General features: G+C 54.3%; 1 protein-coding gene across 1 annotated transcript; it reads left to right on the top strand.

The window, feature by feature from the left end:
• The first annotated feature begins 1947 nt into the window (after positions 1 to 1947).
• ITGA2B (integrin, alpha 2b (platelet glycoprotein IIb of IIb/IIIa complex, antigen CD41)) lies at positions 1948 to 15478 on the top strand. The gene is made up of 30 exons (XM_012659060.1): positions 1948 to 2282; positions 4021 to 4142; positions 4231 to 4328; positions 4433 to 4598; positions 4875 to 4924; positions 5001 to 5046; positions 5140 to 5268; positions 5643 to 5690; positions 5848 to 5891; positions 6053 to 6106; positions 6247 to 6299; positions 6500 to 6711; positions 9065 to 9247; positions 9510 to 9555; positions 9660 to 9764; positions 9849 to 9904; positions 9994 to 10145; positions 10317 to 10442; positions 10846 to 10913; positions 11048 to 11195; positions 11758 to 11850; positions 12137 to 12216; positions 12528 to 12608; positions 12733 to 12832; positions 12935 to 13087; positions 13185 to 13310; positions 13796 to 13909; positions 14127 to 14228; positions 14429 to 14545; positions 15271 to 15478. The coding sequence occupies exons 1-30, from the start codon at positions 2095 to 2097 to the stop codon at positions 15328 to 15330; spliced, it is 3120 nt and encodes a 1039-aa protein (XP_012514514.1). The 5' UTR covers positions 1948 to 2094; the 3' UTR covers positions 15331 to 15478.
• The last annotated feature ends 1905 nt before the right edge of the window (positions 15479 to 17383 follow it).

Below are 17383 nucleotides of genomic sequence, written 5' to 3'. Positions count from 1 at the left end.
CTTGAGTGAAATGTGAATTAATATTGGGCTTACAGAATACACCAGTAATACAGTAATCACTCAGTTGAGGACAGTGGGAGGATGGAGGGTAAGTAGAAGACTGGGTTAAGTATTCATCCTCACAAATTACATGCCTACCATGAACTTGGCACTGGGAATTCAGCAGTGAAGAAAGCCCGGACTAGTCTGGGTGCAGTGGCTCATGCCTGTAATTCTAGCACTCTGGGACTCCAAGGTGGCAGGATCGCTTGAGCTCAGGAGTTTGAGACCAGCCTGAGCAAGAGTGAGACCTATTCTCTACAAAAAATAGAAAAATTAGCCAGGCGTGGTGGTGTGTGCCTGTAGTTCCAGCTACTCAGGAGGCTGAGACAGGAGGATGGCTTAAGCCCAGGAGTTTGAGGTTGCAGTGAGCTGTGCTGACATCACTGCACACTAGCCGGAGTGACAGAGCAAGACTCTGTCACCAAGAGAAGAAAAAAAGCCCAGACTAAAGTTCAAGGAGCTTCTAGCCTAGTAAAGGATTGGATTCTTAGCTGTGTGCTGAAGTGGTGAAGTATGAGGGGGAAGGGAGGAGCTGAGGGGACTTCAGAATGGCACAAAGTGGTTGAGCAGGATAAGGCTATGGTTAAGTTTGATCAGAAAATAGAAATCAAAAGGAGGATGTGGCTATGTTCCTTTACCCCTAGCAGACCTCTTGAATCTCCTTCCTGAGAACCTGCTTTTGTGGGAAGGCGTAAGTGCCAGGAAGTCTTGGCACTCCATAGAAAATTACTTTGCCAGCTGGGTGCAGTGGCTCATGCCTATAATCCTAGTGCTTTGGGAGGCTGACGCAAGAGGATTGCCTAAGGCCAGGAGTTTGAGACCAGCCTGAGCAACATAGTGAGACCCTCTCTCTACTAAAAAATTAGCCGGGTGTAGTCGTGCACACTGCACTCCAGCCTGGGCAGCAGAGTGAGACCCTGTCTCTACGTAAGAAAAAAAAGAATGACCTTGGCTTTCTGCTCAAAACTTACTTCTTTTCGCTGTCACCCTATGTTTGCATCTTCCATCCTTAATGTGTGCTTCCATTCAATCTTTCAGGTATTGGCCTACTGCACGCTGGACTCTTGGCTAGGCTCTGGGGCTGCAGAAAGGAGCCCATTCACATAATCCTGTGAGCAGACCGTGACTAAACAGTGTAATCAGTGCTGTTCCCTTGTGTGTTAGCTCAGGAGGCCAGCCTGAGGAGTCAGGGGAGGCTTCCCCTAAGCAAAAATACCAACCAGAATCAAGTCTTGGTGGTTGGACAAGAGCTCCATCACCCAAAAAGGAGGTAGGGCCTGCCTTCAACTGAGCAGCTAGTGCATAATCTCAGAGCCTGTGAGCCAAAATACCCCCGAATGACTCCACATTATCCCCGTCTCCTTGCCCCTTAGGCCAAAATCCATTCACCACCAAGTTCCTCACACTGGCTCCACTGGTGCGACCACACTGAGACTTGAGGATGCTGCTGCACTAATATGGCTGGCTGAGGCTGCCCAAGGCCCTAGAAGGAGGAAGTGGCTAAGTGGCTTATCCAAAAAAAAGACACAGCAGCCTCAGGTCATATCAGGGGGCAGCAGAAGTTTCCTTCCCCCACCTCTGGCCAAGTCACAAAGTGCCACAGCAGTGCAGCCAGCTGGATGAGGGAGGGAGAAGAAGAACTGTGGCCTAGAGTAGAGCTGTATGGACCTGTGTTCACAACTCCACCATCCCAAGTAGAAAGTGATGGGAGGTCGGACTAGCATGGTGGTAGTAGAGCTGGGGTTAAGATCCAAGAGACAGAGTTGAGAGGCAGAACCAACAGGACTTGGTTATAAACTGCTCTCAGGAAAAGGGAGGAGTCATGGCTTTCAGCCATAAGCATCCACCCCCAGGGTGGCCTCATCCCCTTCCTGGCAATCCTAGGGCCCATATGGGGTCCAGAAGCTATAGCCCTTTGCTCTGCCCACTGCTCAGCAAGTTACTTTGGGTTCCAGTTTGATAAAAAAAAAAAAAAGACTTCCTGTAGTGGAAACTGAAGGGAAGAGGAAGGATCTGATCCATTCGTGCCTAGGAGCTTGTGGGAGAAGGAAGATGGCCAAAGCTTTGTGTCTACTACATGCCCTCTGGCTTCTGGAGTGGGTGCTGCTGCTCTTGGGACCTGGTGCTGCCCCTCCTGCTTGTGCCTTGAACCTGGACCCAGTGCGGGTCACCTTCTATACAGGCCCCAATGCCAGCCACTTTGGATTTTCATTGGACTTCCACAAGGACAGCCATGGGAGGTGAGCCCTGGGGGAAGTTTGGATGTTGGGAGAGAAAATGACTGCTCCCCATCACTGCTTCTGTGGGCCTCAAATTCCCCATTCGTGATAGCAGTTGAGCAAGGTGATTTCTGGGGTCTATTCAGGTTGAGCTCTTGTCAGGAATGCTGGGGAGGGACTAATTCAGGTGAAGGTGTCAGCGAGGGGCACCAGTGGGAAGATGGGCACTGAAACTACAGCAAGAACAAAGGGAAGACAAAAGTTGATGCCTTTTTTCCCCCAAGGGTTAGTTGTATGACCCACTCCACCCTCAACACCTCAAAAAACAGAGGAGCACATGTCCTAAATTGATTTGCAAAACTGTAATTGTCTACCACCCCATCCTGCTTTTCTAGTCCATTCCCTTCATCCCCATCAAAATTATAGATATTTGAAAAGCAATAGATCATTAATGGTTACTATTGATCAGTCCTGGCTCTTCCTCATAGCTGTGTACCCTGAGCTACTTTTTTTTTTTTTTTAATGTTCCTCTCCACAGAAATCTTTAGTAAAAGGCAAAAGATTTGTTCATTTTGAAGGGAAACTAGAGCATGCCTGAGCTACTTAATCGTGGTGGACACTGTGCAACCCGGCTTCGGGGTGTGGCAACGGCAGGTAGCCTTCAGGCCTTCAGCCAATTGGGATATTTCCTCTGCTGAAGAGAGCCACTTCACCGAAAATCAAGTCCCCTTCCCACAGTGGCCCACATCCAGTGACTGATCAATGAGAAGGGAGCTAAGGGTCCAGCCCTCCTGAGTCAACTCTGACAATTCTGAAGGATCCTTCTAGCTGTAGAGCTCCCAGGCATTGGCCATGCTGTTATTGGCCCTGAATCTCAGCTCAGCTCCTTCCTCTTCCCACTCCTACTTCTCCCCTTTCTTTCTACCAGAAAGTGCCATGGGCACTACTTAAACATCCTGCATGCTAAAAAAATTATAGCATTTTTTCAAAAGCATGATGACTGGGACCATGCTGTCACTCATACATTTATTACATTTAATCCTCCTCCTGACAGCATAGATTGGTTGGTATTTATCATTCCTAATTTACATACGGCAGAACTATGATTTAAACCTAGATCTGGCCCAGCACCGTGGCTCACACTCGTAGTCCCAGTACTTTAGGAGTCCTAGGAGACAGGAGGATTGCTTGAGGCTAGGAACTGGAGATCTACCTGGGCAACATAGTGAGACCTATTTCTACAAAAAATTTTAAAAATAAAAATAAGTTTTAAAAAACCTAGATCTGCTAGGATTCTCGGCTCTGTCAACACCCCGCCTCCCACTTTAGTGGTACCCTCTAGCTTCCCTTAAGCCTCACCATTAAAACCACCTCTCAAGAAGGGATCTGGTAACAGTCTAGACGGGCGTTCTAGGGAGCATGGGAATCCCTGGTTTTTGTTGGAAGTGGAAGGGCGGGATGGTGTACAGAGTTTAAGAGGTCTTTTTCAGCAAAGATATCAAACCCCTTATGTTCAAATCAAACCAAATGGTTGTAGTCCCAGCTTTACTTTCAATTCATTGGGTCACTTTAGACAACGTGATTTCTCTCGCTTTAGAGTCAGTTTCACTGACTATAAAATGAAGAGGATTTGTGAGGTCTCATTGAGGAGAGATGGTCCAGTGCCCCTTCCCATGCCACACCGCCTTCTGGACGGTGGGCCCTGGGGCCTGGGATACGCCGGAATCTGCGCCGTGCTCACCCAGCTTTCCCTATGCAGTGTGTCTATCGTGGTGGGCGCCCCGCGGGCCCTGGGCCCCAGCCAAGAGGAGACGGGTGGCGTGTTCCTGTGCCCCTGGAGGGCCGAGGGCGGCCAGTGCACCTCACTGCTCTTCGACGTCAGTGAGTCCCAGTCAAAGAGGGGAAGGGATGAGACCAGAGGGACTTGGGCAGCGACTTCAGCGACTGCACCCCTTCTTGTGCCCTCCAGGTGATGAGACCCGAAATGTAGGCTCCCAAATTTTGCAAACATTCAAGGCCCGGCAAGGACTGGGGGCATCGGTCGTCAGCTGGAGCGACATCATTGTGGTGGGCCCCCCGCGGTACAGGGCACACGGAACAGTTGGGGGCAGGGACATGGGGGGAAGCCCAAGTCTCGCGCCTTTCCCCACTCTCCTGTGGCCCTGCTCCAGGCTTGCGCCCCCTGGCAGCACTGGAACGCCCTAGAAAAGACCGAGGAGGCTGAGAAGACGCCTGTCGGTGGCTGCTTCTTGGCTCAGCTCCAAAACGGCGGCCGCGCGGAGTACTCCCCCTGCAGAGCGAACACCATGAGCGGTGTTTATGCAAAAACTCATTTTGGTAAGCTCTGCCCTACGTTTTGGCTCCGCCCTCTCGTTACCGCTTAGCCCCGCCCTTCATTTGATCCCTCCCACAATGCCCCTGACCTTGCATTGGATGTGGCCACCCAAAGGCCCAGGTTCTGGCCCCGCCCCGCCCCCGCCGATTCAAGGCCACGCCTCTGTATGATACCCCATGGCTCCGCCCCTACATGATTCCGCCCCTACCCTGCTCCAAGCTCCAGTGCACTCTTCTTGGTCCGCCCCTTCGCTGACCCCTCCTCCTTGTCTCCTCTAGACCGGGACAAGCGCTACTGTGAAGCTGGCTTCAGCTCAGTGGTCACCCAGGCAAGTAGGGAGCAAAAGCGACGTGGGGGCAGCCCCTGAACTGGGCCCCCTCTCACCTTCAGGGCTTCCCTTTCAGGCTGGAGAACTGGTGCTTGGGGCTCCTGGCGGCTATTTTTTCGTAGGTACGTGCCTATCCGTACACCTCCTTGCCTTTTCGCTGCCTGGGGAGACCTCAGGCGTCTGGACCCCCACAACCCCTGTCCCTCACGCCCTAGGTCTCCTGGCCCGGGCTCCAATTGCCAATATCATCTCGAGTTACCGCCCGGGCACCCTTTTGTGGAATGTGCCCACCCAGAGCTTCACCTTGGACTCCAGCAGCCCAGAGTACTTCGACGGTTACCGGGGTAACCCTGGCACCTCCCTTCCAGGCTTCCCAGCACGCTAAGAGTCCCCACCCACCTCAGATGGTCAGGTCCTGCCTCTGAGGGGGCCTCAGTGCCAACCCTAGCTGGGCAGCCCCAGGGCCTAAGGCGTCTTCCTCCCTCTGCTCCTGCGGCTTCCCCGCAGACTGCCCAACTCCCATGCACGCCACCTCTCCCTTCCCTCCGTGGACTTGCACTGCAGGCTAGGGCAGGTCTTGGCGTCTTGATGGCCTCAGTTTTCCCATCTGCGCAATGCAGGGTTTGGGCCGGATGGCCTTCCAGTCCCCTGGGCTCCTTGTCCCCCTCTGCTCCCTGCCTCGCTCTCCCTTAAAGACTAATTAGCGCTGTGTCCTCAGGGTACTCAGTGGCCGTGGGCGAATTCGACGGGGATCTCAGAACTACAGGCAAGAAATTCACTTAGGGGCGGAGGTTGGGAAGCCCAGTCGGGGAGGAGCACCTCCCTGAAATCTCCCCTGGGTACCGAAATCTTCCCTGAACCAAAATTTCCCCTGGGCGGGGGAATGGAGAGCGGGAGGGACGAGGTTCTATGGCTCTCCCCAGAGTATGTCTTCGGTGCCCCTACTTGGAGCTGGACCCTGGGAGCGGTGAGTGCCCCCCGCCCTGCCGCGCGGCATCCCAAAGCCCCCAACCCCAGTCCTCAGGGTGACAACCCCTCCTTCCCCCAAACCTCCTGCCCTTTCTCAACTGGAGCGGGACGCTGCGGTAAGGAACAAGAGTGACGCGCGCCCGTGCGCTGTCCGTGCAGGTGGAAATTTTGGACTCGTACTTCCAAACGCTGCACCGGCTGCACGGAGAGCAGGTAGGGGCCGAGTCCCGAAGGGAGTGTCCAAAGCCGGGCAACTGAGACCCCAGAATATTTCGCGAGATGTGAGGGCCAATATCTAAGAGAGGGTGCAGGGTCCCGTGGCGTGAATTAAGATGCTTCTCATCTTCTTGCAGACGGCTTCGTATTTCGGGCACTCAGTAGCCGTCACTGACGTCAACGGGGATGGGTGAGGAGCGGGACTCTCCACCTCTACTCAGTTGGGTCCCCAATTACCAGAGGCAGGAGCTGCCCTCAGTCTCTTACTTTCCTAGCCCCCATCCTCACGGGTCCCCCCAAGGGAGCGGGAGAGCGAAGGTGGGCGAGATTTAGCCCTAGCCCCAACATCCCCCTAGCCCAGCCCTACGTAACCACCCATCTGGCCCGCAGGAGGCATGACCTGCTAGTGGGTGCTCCGCTGTACATGGAGAGCCGGGCAGACCGCAAGCTGGCCGAGGTGGGGCGTGTGTACTTGTTCCTGCAGCCCAGAAGCCCTCACGCCCTGGGCTCCCCCAGCCTCCTGCTGACTGGCACACAGCTCTACGGGCGATTTGGCTCTGCCATTGCGCCTCTGGGCGACCTCAACCGGGATGGCTACAATGGTGAGGGAAGAGAGGAACCCACCTTGCTGCAGAGGGGTTAACAGCCACAACAAAAAGCATGGACTTGACCTTAGGGCAGCTGGAGCAAGGATGGGCTTTAAGCAGGGAGTGACTCCATCATATATGTGGTTTACACATGGGGACCACTGCATGGAGAGCAGACAGACGAGTTAAAGGAAACCTGTTAGGATGTGTCTGCCTTAATTCAGGCAAGAGATGGTGATCACCTGGACGTTGATTTTGGTAGCAAAATTAGAGATGACAGCTATTTAGGACTTAGATTAGTAGGACTTGATGGCAGACTGGAAGTAGGGCTAAAGGAGAGAGAGAAGTTAGGTGGGTGTGATGCTCTTCGCTGCCTGGCCCTCAGCCCACACAGCAGGTCTGGGGGGAGGAGGGAGATCAGCTCTGGACCTGTGGAGCTTGAAGGGCTTGGGAGCATCAGGTGGAAATATCCAGAGGACAGTTGGGTGTGGCTGCCTCCCCTTGCACAAGAGAGGTCTGAGTGGGAAATAGGGGATTGGGGAGGGTAGATGAGGTCCTGGGAGCCTGAGAAATGAGAAGAGGCCCGGGATAGTCCTGGGGAGCACAAGCATTTAGGAGACTCCCAGAGGAGGTGAGTCTGGGAAGGAGACAGAAGAGTGTCCAGAGAGCTGGGAAACCAGGAGATCTGATGGCCCAGAACTCAAAGGAAGACAGTGCTTTAAGCGGGAGGAAGGGGGAGTTGGTGGCTCCTGCTGCTGCTGAAAGGCACCATTAGATGGGGCTGGAGAAATATCCATGGGCTTTAGCGAGAAGGAGGTCATTGGTGACAGTGACAAGAACTGATTCAGGCCAGGATAGGGACAGAAACTAGAATGCCATGGGGCAAGGTATGAATGGAGGTGAAGAATTGGAGGCAGCCAGGGTAGACAGCTCTTTCAACCAGTTCGAATAGCCCAGCCCCACACAACCACCCATCTGGCCCACAGGAAGCATGACCTGCTGGTGGCGCTCTGCTGTACATGGAGAGCCGGGCAGAGCGCAAGCTTTTTCCTTTATGAAAGGAACAAGAGAAAAGATGATCATGGAAAGGAGATGAGGGTCAAAGGAAAATTATTTCCATTTGAAAGAATATGGAGTAGGTTGAATGTGGAAGAAAATGGGAAATGGGGGGATGAGCCAGCAGACATCCCTGTGATGCCTGGAGCAGGGGAGCACTCAGCCCAATGGCAGTGTAAAGAAGGGACACCTATTCCAGGGTCAGATGGGGAAAGAGGAAAGAAAGTAGGTGCGGACTTACAGCGCAACAGTTGGGCTGCTTCTGTCTGTGAAGTAAGAGATGAGGTCACCTACTGAAGGAAATGGGGGGCCGGGAAATTGACCAAATGGAGGTTAGAAATAGGTGCTAGAGCCAGGCACGGTGGCACATACCTGTAGTCCTAGCTAGCTACTGGGGAGGCTGAGGCAGGAGGATCACTTGAGCTCCAGGAGTTCAAGTCCAGCCTGGGCAACTTAACAAGCCACCATATCTAAAAAGAGAAATAGGTGTTGAGCAGACTGGGAGAAGGAGCTGAGCAGAAAGCCCTGCAAGGCTGCCTCTAGGCAGCATCGAGTGAAGGCTGGAGATCAGCCAATCTGCTCCATCTCTCCAGCAACCCTGGGTTGAACTAGTCCAAGGTGGGGTCTGGCAAGGGTTGCCTAGGACTGGCAATGGGGCAAGAAGGCTGAGGATATGGCAAGAGTGATCAAATGGTCAGGAAATAAGTGAAGAGAGGAGGAGACCAAAGATCAGGAGAGAGTGGAAGCCCAGGGCCTGCAGATAGGACTGTGGTCAGAGTGTGGTCTGTTCAGATGAGCACTGTGTAACTTGATAAGAAATATCAATAAAGATATTTAAAATTAAAAAACTGCACAGAAAACATACGATAAGCAAAGTCAGAAAACAAAGACAGTTGGAACATATGTATCAAAGATCTTAATTCCTATCACATGCAAAGAACTCTTACAAAATAATAAGATTATGATGATTAAGAAGTTTTCAAAGGTAATCTTAAAAGTTATTAGTGATGGTGAGCCCATGGTGTGGCTCTGAGTCAGTTTTTTCATCTAAAATGGGAATAATAATGCCTAATTTTCAGGATTAAATGAAATCTTGTCAGTAGTTCTCCTCAGTAGACAGTGAGGACTGTTACTGTTTTTATAACAACTCTGCTTCACAGGGCTCTCACCTACCCGATCGTAAACTCCTGGAGGGTAGGGCCCTTTCCTAGTCTCCTGGGATCTGTCCAGAAATGGAGCTCAGGAAAGTTTTACAAAGTCCCCTGGGGGATTAAATAATAAATAGCCGCTCGCTTTCTGTTACTCCTTCCAGATGTTGCAGTGGCTGCCCCCTACGGGGGTCCCAGCGGTCGGGGCCAAGTGCTGGTGTTCCTGGGTCAGAGTGAGGGGCTGAGCTCACACCCCTCCCAGGTCCTGGACAGCCCCTTCCCCCCAGGCTCTGGCTTTGGCTTCTCCCTTCGAGGTGCTGTAGACATCGATGACAATGGATATCCAGGTGACCCTGGACTGCCCCCAGCTAGAAATGCCCAAGAAAGGCCCTTGGGCGTTTGCTGGAAGTGCTGAGAGATACAGCCAGGGGCCCACGCCTGACCTGGTGCCCCACTATGGGCTCTGGCCCGTCTGTACAGCTGGGATGCCAGGGGGGCCAGGTCAAACCTCTGATGGGGAAAGCAGTATGGGGAACCCCTGGGAAGATGAGATGAGGACCCCATGCCCTCTCTACTTGCTAATTCTGACCCCTCCTGCAATGTCTATAGACCTGCTGGTGGGAGCTTATGGGGCCAACAAGGTGGCTGTGTACAGGTAAGCGCTGCTCCAGGGGCGGTGTGGGGAAGGGCCCATACCATCAGAGGAGGCTGGGCCAGGAGAGGCTGCAATGGCAAGCCTCTTCCCATCCACCCTATCAGAGCTCAGCCAGTGGTGATAGCCACTGTCCAGTTGTTGGTGCAAGATTCCCTGAATCCTACTGTGAAGAACTGTGTCCTGCCCCAGACCAAGACACCAGTGAGCTGGTGAGGAGGCGGAGGGCATGAGCCAGGCAGGATCTGGGACCTCAGAAAGGCCCTAGCCCCTGAGCCCCACTCCTGTCTTTGCAGCTTCAACATCCAGATGTGTGTGGGAGCCACTGGGCACAACATTCCTCAGAAGCTGCGTGAGTGGCATGGAGAGGGCAGGAGGTGGGCCTGGGCTCTTCTGGAGGCTGGCCGGGGAGACCCTGACTATTCCTGTTTGCCCTGCCAGACCTAAATGCCGAGCTGCAGCTGGACAGGCAGAAGCCCCGCCAGGGCCGGCGGGTGCTCCTCCTGGGCTCTCAACAGGCAAGCACCACCTTGAACCTGGACCTGGGAGGAAGGCACAGCCCCATCTGCCAAACCACCACGGCCTTCCTTCGAGTATGTGCAGCTGGAGATTGGCAGGGCTGGGTGTGCAGAGCTCATCCACCACGGGGCACTGGGCTGGGTGCTGTGCATCCAGGGGCGGTCGGTAGAATGTGGTGCCTACTGGACAGGAAAAGGTGTAATGTGCATAGTAGCAAGATGCCCTGACTCTTGCTCCCCTCCTAGGACGAGGCAGACTTCCGGGACAAGCTAAGTCCCATCGTGCTCAGCCTCAATGTGTCCCTGCCCCCCAAGGAGGCTGGAATAGCCCCTGCTGTCGTGCTGCATGGAGACACCCATGTCCAGGAGCAGGTAGGGACAAGCAGGGGCAGGCAAGGAGGTGCAGGACCCCTGATAGAAAATCAAGGTTAGGGTTAGTGCCCAAGTCATAACGTGAACCCCGAAACCTTGATGTCACCTCTAATATCTGATGTCATTCTAAACCCTAATGAAAACTGCAAAATCTCAATATCCCCTAAACTCTGATGTAAATCCATAAGCCCCAATATCACCAACAAAACTGACATTGTCCTAAACCTTCATATAAACCCCAGAGCCCTGATGTCATCTCCAAACTCCCTTTCATCCTCAGATCTTCTTATTCCCTAAACCCTAATGTGAACCCCAAGCCCACTGTTGTTTCCCTAACCCTGATGTGACCCCCCAACTTCACATGCTCCCAGCTCACCTGCACACCCTGCTGTGCCCCCTCTAGACCCGCATTGTCCTGGACTGTGGGGAAGACAATGTGTGTGTGCCCCAGCTTCAGCTCAATGCCAACGTGTGAGACCTCCCACTCTGCCCTCCCCTGGCCCTCTCTGCTCCCGTGATACCCGCTCCCCACCTGGGTGCCCTCCCCTCCTCCCAGCCCCTGGTCCTGGCCCCAGCCTCCCTGGCTTCACCTTTTCCCCCTACAGGACGGGTTCCCCGCTCCTAGTTGGGGCAGATAATGTGCTAGAGCTGCAGATGGACGCAGCCAACAAGGGCGAGGGGGCCTACGAGGCAGAGCTGGCCACGCGCCTGCCCCCGGGGGCCCACTACATGCACGCTCTCAGCAACGTGGAGGTGAGGCCCCATCCTGCAAGCACTGCCCGGGGCCTGGGAGGCGCAGAGCCTCGACTCTCATCTCCCTCCCTGAGAGCTCCCCCTTCTTTTATGCTTTACTGTAAAAGATGTAATTATTTTTTTAATTTGGAAGGGGAATACTTGCTAATGGCACAAAATTCAAGAGCCCTATTATAAAACCCCTCAAAATGGCTCGAGAACCAGATGTTAACAGGAACCTCTGTTAACATTGGATGGATTTCCTCCTAGTCTTTTTTCCCAACATTGACAGGCACTCACATAGGTACGTATTTATTTTTTATTCGATCGATGTAGTTTATAACAATGGGGTCATACTCTATGTAATGTTTTATGTTTTTTATTTCCAAAATGAAAATTCATAAAAAATAATAAAGTGCTACAGCAATACATATAACAGAACATAACAGTCCCTTGAAATTTCACCCCAGGAAATCCACCCTCCCACCCTGGCACGCAAGTCTTTTCCAGACTTTCCAAGGGAGCTTCAGTATATACAGGATGATCTGTAACCAACTTCTTTCTCGGAACTGCCTCCCTGAAGGGCTTTGAGAGGCTCACCTGTAACCAGAAGAAGGAGAACGAGACCAAGGTGGTGCTGTGTGAGCTAGGCAACCCCATGAAGAAGAACGCCCAGGTGAGGCCACCGAGTCTTGGGTGCTGGGTCTCCACCAGGGACTGGTGGACAGCCAGGTGTTAGGGGCTGGCTTTGAGGGTTAGATAGCTCTGGGCTCGAATCCTGTCCTCACGCTCCCCAGCAGCATGCTCTTGAGTGAGTGACTTTCCCCCTCTGAATGGGCTTCTAGGTAAAACAGAGATAATAACGGTGAGACCTTGGAGGGTGAGGACTAGATGCCACTTTCAGGGCAGGGCTGCCCAGCGTGGGCATGTGGGCAGTGACTTTGGCTCTCCCTGTCTCCCAGATAGGAATCACGATGTTGGTGAGCGTGGGGAACCTGGAAGAGACTGGAGAATATGTGTCCTTCCAGCTGCAGATCAGGAGGTACTGACCTGGGAGCACTCCTACCCACCCCCATCCCCTATATGACCTCGATGCAGAGCCCCTCAGGCCCCTTCTGCACAGGAGGGTCTTCTGAGATGCCTGATCTTCAGAACTCCCTGTTCCCTTTGTTCCTCAGAGACTTGTGTCTGAGTCTTGGAGTCCTAGAGGAAGTTCTTTCCCAGATCTAACTTCAGTGTGGCATGCTGTTTGTGGAATTAGCTCTCCCTGAGCCCTCTAAAATTCTGGCCTCACCCCAGAGAGTCACTGGGCTGCTGTCACTGACCTGCTTCTCCACACCCCCTCCCCTCTAGCAAAAACAGCCAGAATCCAAACAGCGAGACTGTGCAGCTGAATGTGCCGGTCCGGGCAGAGGCCCAAGTGGAGCTGCGAGGGTGAGAAGCCAGGGCTGGAAAGGGGAGATGGCAGGCAGGGCTCTAAAGTTCACGGGGCTCTGGGGGACCCTCCACAGGCCAGTCAGGGGATCACACTCTCTCTGGGGGGCTTGGGCACCTGTAGGAACTCCTTTCCAGCCTCCCTGGTGGTGGCCACAGAAGAAGGTGACAGGGAGCAGAACAGCTTGGACAGCCTGGGGCCCAAAGTGGAGCACACCTATGAGGTAGGGAGGGGCCTCTGGGTCTAGGGACGAGGTGAGAGGGTCCTAAGAGCTATGGGCTGGATGTGGAGCCCCCTGCCCACCTGCCATCCCCACCACCCCCAGCTCCACAACAACGGCCCTGGGACTGTGAGTGGCCTCCGCCTCAGCATCCACCTCCCCAGCCAGTCTCAGCCCTCTGACCTGCTCTACATCCTGGACATACAGCCGCAGGGGGGCCTTGAGTGCTCCCCACAGCCCTCCCCCAACCCTCTCAAGGTGAGACTGTGGGGAAGGCCCGAACCCACAACTGGGGCACCTCTGGATGGGGTAGATGGGCAGACCACCAGGCCTGACTGCTGCTTTGCCTGCCCAGCTGGACTGGAGGCTGCCCACCCCCAGCCCTTCCCCCAGTCACCCCGGGCATCACCGGCGGGATCGTAGACAGGCCTTCCCGCCAGGGCCGAAGCAGCCCTCCAAGCTTCCGGACCTGGTTCTCGTGGTGAGCAGACTCTGTGGTCTCCGGCTAGGACCACCCTGGGGCCCAGGGGCAGAGGGGGTGGGAGGCGGGCAGAGGGGCCCAGAGTGTGGGGTGTGATGTGAGCCTCAGGTGGGCCACCAGAGCACTCCAGGCGAACGGGAAGAGGTATGCTGACTTGTAACTAGGGTGGGATGAGAGACACTTGCCTTTTTTTAAGCTTCCCAGTACATTAAAGAAAATGAAAAAAAGTGCCAAGGCAGGGTTACAAAAAATCTGGGTACTGAACGCTGTAGGATGACCCACTTCTTCCAGCCCTCTCCCTGCATCTCCGGGAGTATGTGAACATGCCCGCGTAGAAATAGCATCGGAAGCTTGAATCCGAGGCCCTTCCCCAGCGGGGAGGCCCGAGCTTCCTGACCTCCCTGGCTCCCTCTGTGTTGGGTCCTTGGGGTGAGGAAGTGATGATGGGCCAGGAGGGGCTGGGGACTGATGACTCGTTCCCTCAGAGCTGCGACTCGGCGCCCTGTACGGTGGTGCAGTGTGAGCTGCAGGAGATGGCGCGCGGGCAGCGGGCCATGGTCACCGTGCTGGCCTTCCTGTGGCTGCCCAGTCTCCGCCAGGTGGGGCTGGGCTGGGTGGGCGGGGCCGGGGCGGGGCCTTCCGAGGGAGAGACGGGGCTTCAGGGGGCGGCAAAGGAGCTAAGTCAAGGCTTTCTTTGGGGGTCGCGAGCGGGATGAGTCAGGGGCGGGGCCCTCCAGCGGGCTGTCTGGGGCTTGGACTCCTGCAACCAATAGGCCTCCCGTGGGTGTAAATGGCTTTCACCCCCACCCCATCCAGAGGCCCCTGGATCAGTTTGAGCTACAGTCCCACGCTTGGTTCAACATCTCCTCCCTTCCCTACACGGTGCCCGCGCTCAGCCTGCCCAGCGGGGAAGCTGTGGTGAGAGTGGAGGGACCGAGCAGAGGAGATGAGTCCTGCAGGACCCACGGGTCTTCCCGTGCAGTGCCCAGCAGGGATGGGGGCGGGCCTCCCTCGGTCTGAGAGGTGGTGGCTTGGCTGGGGCTCACCAGCCCCAGGTTTGAGTGTGTGTGAAAGGCAGGTGTCAAGGAGACTGAGGAGACCCGTGGGTTTGCTCCCAGGTGCGGACAAAGCTGCTTCGGGTCCCTGAGGAAAGGCCTATTCCAATCTGGTGGGTGCTGGTGGGCGCGCTGGGCGGCCTGCTGCTGCTCACGCTCCTGGTCCTGGCCATGTGGAAGGTGAGGCGTGAAGGAGGGTGGAGTCCCCAGGTGGGCACAGGCTTGCCCCTGCCCTACCTCACTGGGAGGTGGGGAGATATGGTGGCTGAGGGTCTATGTCTCCACTATTAGAATGTCACTCTTCAGGGGACCTCCTCCAGGCACATATCCCTGGAAGGGGTGGCACCTGAAATCCTAAGGCCTTAGCCCCCCAAACAGTCAGAGGGAATGAGTCCTGCCTTCAGGAGTTCGTGGCTGAGGAGGACAGAGTTCACCTTCTCACGGCTCTGTCCTTCTCCTTGAGTGAGGCAGGAGACCCAAGGACTAGTCCAGACCCTGCTCCTTCCTCCTTAGGAGCCCTGGAGGGTCAGTCACTCCTCTGCACCTGGAGACAAGTGTTCATGCCCTGGGAAGACATTGTGCTTTTAGGGAAAACTGCACATTAGACCTATAATAATCAAACACATATCATAATGTGCTTGACTCATATAGACACAAACATCGGTATTTAAGAAAAATTCAGGGGAGAAAAGCCAAAAATTAAAAAAGGAAAATCAACTATTCGTTACGTGCATTCTCCCTAAATGGTGAAAGGCCTCTATTAATGCACACAGTGGGGTCCGTGTTCTGTGCTGGTCCAGGGAGAGGACCTCATAGCTGGCTGGTTTCTAGCACACTTCCTTACCGATGCTCGGGGGCCTAAGGATCGTCTCTATACCCTCACCCTGGCCCCTGTGCACCCCCAGCTTGGCTTCTTCAAGCGGAATCAGCCACCCCTGGAAGAAGAAGATGAAGAGGAGGAGTGACGGTGCAGCCCGCTCTGTTCTAGCAGGAAGGCTGGGTGTGGTGCCTGCTGTGCGCCTTCTCCAACTAGCTGCCTTGGAGCTCTCATACCCATGGGCTGGAGCTGTTCCAGGGGGGCCTGCTGGTGTTCTTCCCCTCCCCACACAGCTGGGCCACCCCCTTTCCTGCTGCCTAATAAAGAGGCTGAGCCCCAAACCCCAGCATGCTGTCTCCTTTTGGGGCCAGAGGAGGAGGGGGGACCTAGGGCTGGTGGAGGTGTGAGCAGACAGGGTCTCTGCCAGGGCAAAGGTTGCAAATCACCACCTTTGGGGAGTGTCAGGGAGTACAGCATGGTGGGGGGGCAGGTATGAAAGAAATGAGGGAGAAAGGGGGGCAGGGCCTCCAGGAGAGATGGGGCAGGGGTGGGATGGGAGGGTTGGGGAGCGGGCGTGTCTGACGATGGCTGGGATGGGGGCAGCTTGAAATATAATAGTATATATACTCTATGATTCTGAAGAGGTAAACCTCATGATGACCTGAGGCTTGGGAAAATAACATGCTCTCCCTGCCTTCCTACCAAAAACGGCTTTTAAAGCTGTGTTCGGAGTGAGAAGGGGCAGAGGGAGGCTGGCTAAGCCCTTAGCCTGAGGAAGGCAGTGTGACACGGGAGAGGGGAGCAGACATTGCTCCCTGGCTACCCTGCTCTTCCTGCTTCCCCACCAAGAAGGGTCTTCAGTCAGGAGAGAGGGTGAGGAGTGGAAGACAACTCTCCAACTGGGGTGACTGGGGTTGGGGACAGAGGTGGGGAGGTCCCCTGTAGTCCTGAGGGATTTGTTGATTCATGTGTTCAGTTAATATTTAGTGAGCACCTACCTGCCTTGTGCCTGGTACTAGTCCGGTGCTGGGACTGAGAGTGAACAAAGTGAAGTCCCTGTCCTCATGGAACTCACATGCAAATGCAGGTAAAAAGTAAACAAATAAGCAAGTGGTGGTCAGTGGGGGTCAGTGCTGTGAGTGCACATAAAGGTACGGAGATGGTGATAGGACGTCTGCGGGTGTAGGGAGGCGGTTGGCATTTTAGGTAGTGTGGTCAGGGAAGGCCTCCCTGATGGCGTGAGCAAGCGATGAGTGAATGGGCCACGAGCTGAGGGGATAAAGTGTTCTGGGCAGAAGGAGCAGCCAGCGAAGAGGCTGAGGAAGGCACAGGCTTAGTGTGTTTACACAGCAGCAAGGAGGCCCACGTGGCTGGAGGTGAGTTGGTGAGGGGTGCAGAAGATGAGGTAGGGGGGTAGACAGGCACACCCTGGGACCATGGACAGGACTTCGGACTTGATGCCAAGTGCTGGGGGAAGCCACCGATGAACAGACTTACCTCGCAAGAGCTGCTGGTATTTCATTTTGCCTAAAGGCGTAAATGGCAAATTCTGAAAAGAATAATTTGACATCCACGCATGGCAAGTTTCAGAACAGGTTTCTAGTTGGGTGACTGTGAGCATTTCAGAAAAAATTAAGCCATGATCCTTAAGCACCAGCCAAATTCCCTCCCCCTTCTGTCATTGCAGTTGGATGGCCCCAGACCACTTATTTTGATCCAGCAAAGCATTTGGCATTTGTCCTTACAGACAAGAGAGAAATGTGAGCTGGATCATAAAGACTCAGATTTAGACTTGAACGAGTCCCATAAAGCTGAAGGAGATCTCTATGGGGGTGTCTCAAAGCTCCACTCTGGCCCTGGGCTGCCTGGCAAGGTCATGAGCCCTTTGAATGGAGGCAGAGGAAGCCACTTCACCCCGCAGATGGCTGCCTCGGGGAAGGAGCTCCAATACAATGGGTGACTGAAGCAGATTCAAGGCAGCCTTGACAGATTGTAAAGTTGGGTTGAAACCAACAAGATGAAATTCACCGGGGATGAATGCTAAGTCCTATGCTGAGGTTCCAAAAAATTTGTTACATAACAATAGGACTGGGAAGTCTGATTAGATGGAAATTTCTGTTAAAAAGAAAGAGAGAAAGGGAAGGAGGAAGGAAGGGATAAAGGGAAGAAGGAAGGAAGAAAGAAAAGAAAAAAGGAAGGAA

This window comes from Propithecus coquereli, unplaced genomic scaffold (genome assembly GCF_000956105.1).
Source record: "Propithecus coquereli isolate 6110/MARCELLA unplaced genomic scaffold, Pcoq_1.0 Scaffold598, whole genome shotgun sequence".
Taxonomy (NCBI): Eukaryota; Metazoa; Chordata; class Mammalia; order Primates; family Indriidae; genus Propithecus; species Propithecus coquereli.
Note: the sequence above shows the minus strand (reverse complement) of the source record. Positions and strands in the feature narration are given on the sequence as shown.

Bases quoted from the DNA above. Each gene is read 5' to 3' on its own strand.
- ITGA2B (XM_012659060.1), top strand. From the start codon at position 2,095: ATGGCCAAAGCTTTGTGTCTACTACATGCCCTCTGGCTTCTGGAGTGG. The intron at 5,691-5,847 runs GCAAGAAATTCA...GGCTCTCCCCAG, and splicing joins CGGGGATCTCAGAACTACAG to AGTATGTCTTCGGTGCCCCT. The intron at 6,712-9,064 runs GTGAGGGAAGAG...TACTCCTTCCAG, and splicing joins CAACCGGGATGGCTACAATG to ATGTTGCAGTGGCTGCCCCC.